Here is a 4,127-nt window from a genome sequence, read left to right as displayed (position 1 = left end):
GGAGGAAGCGTTATTATGGATTATGGACTCAATGTATTTTAGTTAAAAACGTCTTAATGCTGGATTTGTTTCAGCTTTTGTCTTCTCCAGATGTTAACTGATGGACTGGAGTGGTGTGGATTATTGTGATATATTATTGTTTTTATCAGCTCTCATTCTGACGGCACCCATTCACTGCAGAGCATCCATTGCTGAGACACTGATGCAATGCTGCATTTCTCCAAATCTGATGAAGAAACAAACTCATCCTGATCTTGAATGGCCTGAGGGTGATCAGATTTGCAGTTAATTTTCATTCTTGGGTAAACTATTCTTTTAAAGTCTAATGTGAATTTCTACCAACTAAGTTAATGTTGCTGTGCAGTTCTGACAGTATTTACTTGCCTCTGAGATTGGAGAGTTTATTTTGAATTATAAAGCGGATAGTTCCGGTTCTTGATTCTGATTGGCTGAGCCACGTTTGAAGCTGTTGTAAATTACTCTACAAAGTAACATACACCTTTGTTTACGTTTGTGTGTTGCTCGGCAACCACTTTGTTGCAACCACAACTGTTTCTGAGGAGCTACATTGTTTGGCGGAAGAATAATGGTTTTATTAACATCATTACACTTTATTTGCTCTGTTTTATTTTGTGAAGCCTTAACTGTTTTATAAAAGCAATAAGCCCCATGAAGCCGTGGTTTACAGTGAATTTATAACAGCTAAGGGGGTTTTAGTGGGTCTAACAACACCCCTTAGCTGTTATAAATTCTTTATTGCTTTATTTCTCTATTGTAACTGGACCCTCTATTTCAGGCGAGACGGCCGTCCGGGAGGTTTTTGAAGAAACCGGCGTGCGATCGCAGTTCTGTTCGCTCCTCAGTATCCGTCAGCAGCACAATCATCCGGGAGCGTTCGGGATGTCCGACATGTACCTGATCTGCAGACTCAGCCCGCTCTCCTTCCGCATCGACTTCTGCACTCAAGAGTGTCTGCGCTGCGAATGGCTGGATCTGACTGAACTCGCCGAGACCGGCGAGACCACGCCGATCACCAGTCGCGTCGCCAGACTCCTGCTGTACGGACTGGAAAACGGCTTCCAGAACATCGACCTGACGATGGAGCAGATGCCGGCCGTTTATTCCGGCCTTTTCTATCAGCTCTACCACAGACGACTGCCATAGAGCAACTCCACACTGCACAAAACCATTTGCTTTGTTCTCAGTACAGTACTTTATTTAATCAAGATGCATTTACTGGAGAAGCACAGTGACTTAAGACCTTTAGGCCTGGTTTCACAGACAGGGCTTAGACTAAGCCATAGTTCAATTAGGACATGTAAGTTGTTTTTATAAGCCTGCCTTAGAAAAAAAACATTACTGGCGTGCATCTTGAGACAAAACAAAGGCACTGATATTTTAAGATCAATCAGTGCAAGTTTCTTTCAGTTGAAACAGCTCAGACTTGCATTTTAGTCTGGGACTATAGGCTTAAGCCTTGTTTGTGAAACTGGGGGTTAGTCTTGTTTTATGAAAAATGCATCAAGATTAAGTGCGTTTATGCTTAAAACCTAAATTCAGTGGGGTCAGAAAAATAAACTTTTGAAAAAAAAAAATCCCCATTGGCACCTTTTTTTTTTTTAAGCTTGATTTTGGTATTTTTTCAGAAAACAAAACCTAATATCTTAGGTCATTCTGCATCTCTAAATGTGTCCTGATTAAAAATAATAATAATAATAACAACAACAAAAAAACAAAAATAAGAAAAAAATTAATTGTTTTTGCAATGCACTCTTCAAAATAAAGGTCGCAATTAGAACCGAAAATGCTTTAAATCGGGGGTTAGTCTTGTTTTATGAAAAATGCATCAAGATTAAGTGCGTTTATGCTTAAAACCTAAATTCAGTGGGGTCAGAAAAATAAACTTTTGAAAAAAAAATTCCCCATTGGCACCTTTTTTTTTTTTAAGCTTGATTTTGGTATTTTTTCAGAAAACAAAACCTAATATCTTAGGTCATTATGCATCTCTAAATGTGTCCTGATTTAAAAAAAAAAAGAAATAACAACAAAAAAAGAAAAATAATTTTTTTTTTGCAATGCACTCTTCAAAATAAAGGTCGCAATTAGAACCGAAAATGCTTTAAATCTCATGAAGACCCTATCTTTAAAATACATATCTTAGAAATATTTGGGTCTTATTTTACCCAAAAATCAAAACAAAAATGTCTTGAATAATGAAAATGAAGCCTAGTTTTTGCATTTCTAAGTAACTTACTGTGACATGCAAAAAATATAATAATAAAATACATATAAAATGTTATTTATATATATTATAAAGTACTTTTGAATTAAATATTTATCACGATAGTATTTATAATTATTGGACATTTCTCACAATAATGGCACTAAGAAGAAAAACCTGGCTCTGAAAATACACTTAATTTTCTTTATTTTACGCATAACTTCTTCATGAGATTCACACCAGAATTTTTTTTTAAGTGCTGTAATGAATGGAGTATTTTAAAAAACTGATTAAATGGCAAAACGGTTCTTTGTTGAAGAGCCTTTATTTTCAAGAGCGTGTTGCAGATGGACCAGTTTTAGTTTCTGCACTTTATAATACGATACCTCGCCTAATCTGCCTGGAGGTTTTACAGGTTTTAAACTCTTCAGTTTCTGATTTCTCAAAGTTACCTCAAAAAAAAAAAAAGATAGACTGTTACTGTTAATCTTACTGTTACTCGCAGCAATTATGTAACTAAACTATTTTTCTCAGGCAAGATGATATATATATATGAAAAAGAGAATAAAGTTTTACAAAAAAAAAAAAACATTCATGATGTACTCGGAATCCCTTCATCAAAGCAAACCTTTGCATTTGCAAATCCCTTTCTTTCTCTAAAATACAGTATAGAAATACTTGCGAGCCTTTTGCATAAAGGAGCAGCATTAAAGTAAACTCACATTTTGTAGCCGTACTAAAAACACTCCTGTGAGAAATGCAGTCATGAATTCAAGAGCGTATAGTGCAGATCAGTGAACTCGCCGAGCCAACCCTGCTGCCCTTGCTCGAAGGAATACAGTGGAATAATAGAGTATTGTGGAAAGTTGGATCTGAGATGGTCTTCTGCGGATATTGCTGATATCTCCAGGGTGACTGAACACGAACAAATAAACCCTGTAATGCTCTCTAAGTGAATCTGTTTGGGAAGCGTTCCTAGATAGAAGCGTTTTTTCCGTGACTTGGCGTAAGGTTGGTTAGAAGTGCGTCTGCGTCAGTGGTCTGTCGTCTCGCTCTGTGTTTGACCGCATCTCTCCATCAGCACTTGGCTGTCATGGGCAGAAACAGAATGGCCTTCTGGCCCGGGCCGGTCTTCGAACCCGCTTTATACTGGCCTGTTCTCTTCAGAGCCACGTACCAGTCGGGATACTTGCGGGATCGGTACGTGTTGTAGTTGTTTGACTCCAGGCGCTCGAGGAAATAACATTCATCTGTTGTTCTTCTCTGAGAGAGAGAGAGAGAGAGAGAATGACAACATTAACACACATCACTGTAGCATACACTGCAAACAAACGATTTTCTTCCTTAGTATTTTTGTCTTGTAGATATCTAGAAATTCTTGAATCAGGATGCATTTACTGATGCATGACATGTAAAATGACTTAAGATATTATGTCTTGTTTTCTGAAAACATTATCCAAATTTTGTTAGTTTTTACTTAAAACGAGTACAATATCTGCCAGTGGGGTAAGAAAAATAATCTTAATTCGAAGGCTAAACAAGATTATTTTTCTTACCCCATTGGCAGATATTTTACTTGTTTTAAGCAAAAATGGACAAAATTTGGATTTTTCTAGAAAACAAGACATAATATCTTAAGTAGTGCTGTCAAACGATTAATCACGATTAATCGCATACAAAATAAAAGTTTTGGTTTGCATAATATATGCATGTGTTCTGTGTATATATATTATGAATATATAAATACACACACATACAGTATATATTTTGAAAATATTTACGTGTCTATATTTATATTTATATTCATATAATTTATATTAGAAATAAATATATTTAATATATAAACAAAATTTTTCTGAATTATATACGTGCATGTGTGTGTATTTATATATACATAATAAATATA

General features: G+C 35.7%; 1 protein-coding gene across 1 annotated transcript in view; it reads left to right on the top strand.

The window, feature by feature from the left end:
• Window positions 1-1,407, top strand: part of LOC107717295 (nucleoside diphosphate-linked moiety X motif 6-like) — a 14,914-nt gene extending 13,507 nt beyond the window's left edge. The window contains exon 5 of the mRNA XM_016524000.1: window positions 797-1,407. Within this exon, the coding sequence (XP_016379486.1) occupies window positions 797-1,164 (368 nt within the window). The 3' untranslated portion in view covers window positions 1,165-1,407. The remainder of the gene's footprint in view (window positions 1-796) is intronic.
• Window positions 1,408-4,127: the final 2,720 nt, after the last annotated feature.

The sequence above is a fragment of the Sinocyclocheilus rhinocerous genome, unplaced genomic scaffold (genome assembly GCF_001515625.1).
Source record: "Sinocyclocheilus rhinocerous isolate Xijiao unplaced genomic scaffold, SAMN03320098_v1.1 scaffold149, whole genome shotgun sequence".
NCBI lineage: Eukaryota > Metazoa > Chordata > Actinopteri > Cypriniformes > Cyprinidae > Sinocyclocheilus > Sinocyclocheilus rhinocerous.
The sequence above is the reverse complement of the archived record's forward strand: the minus strand, read 5'-3'. Positions and strand labels throughout refer to the sequence as shown.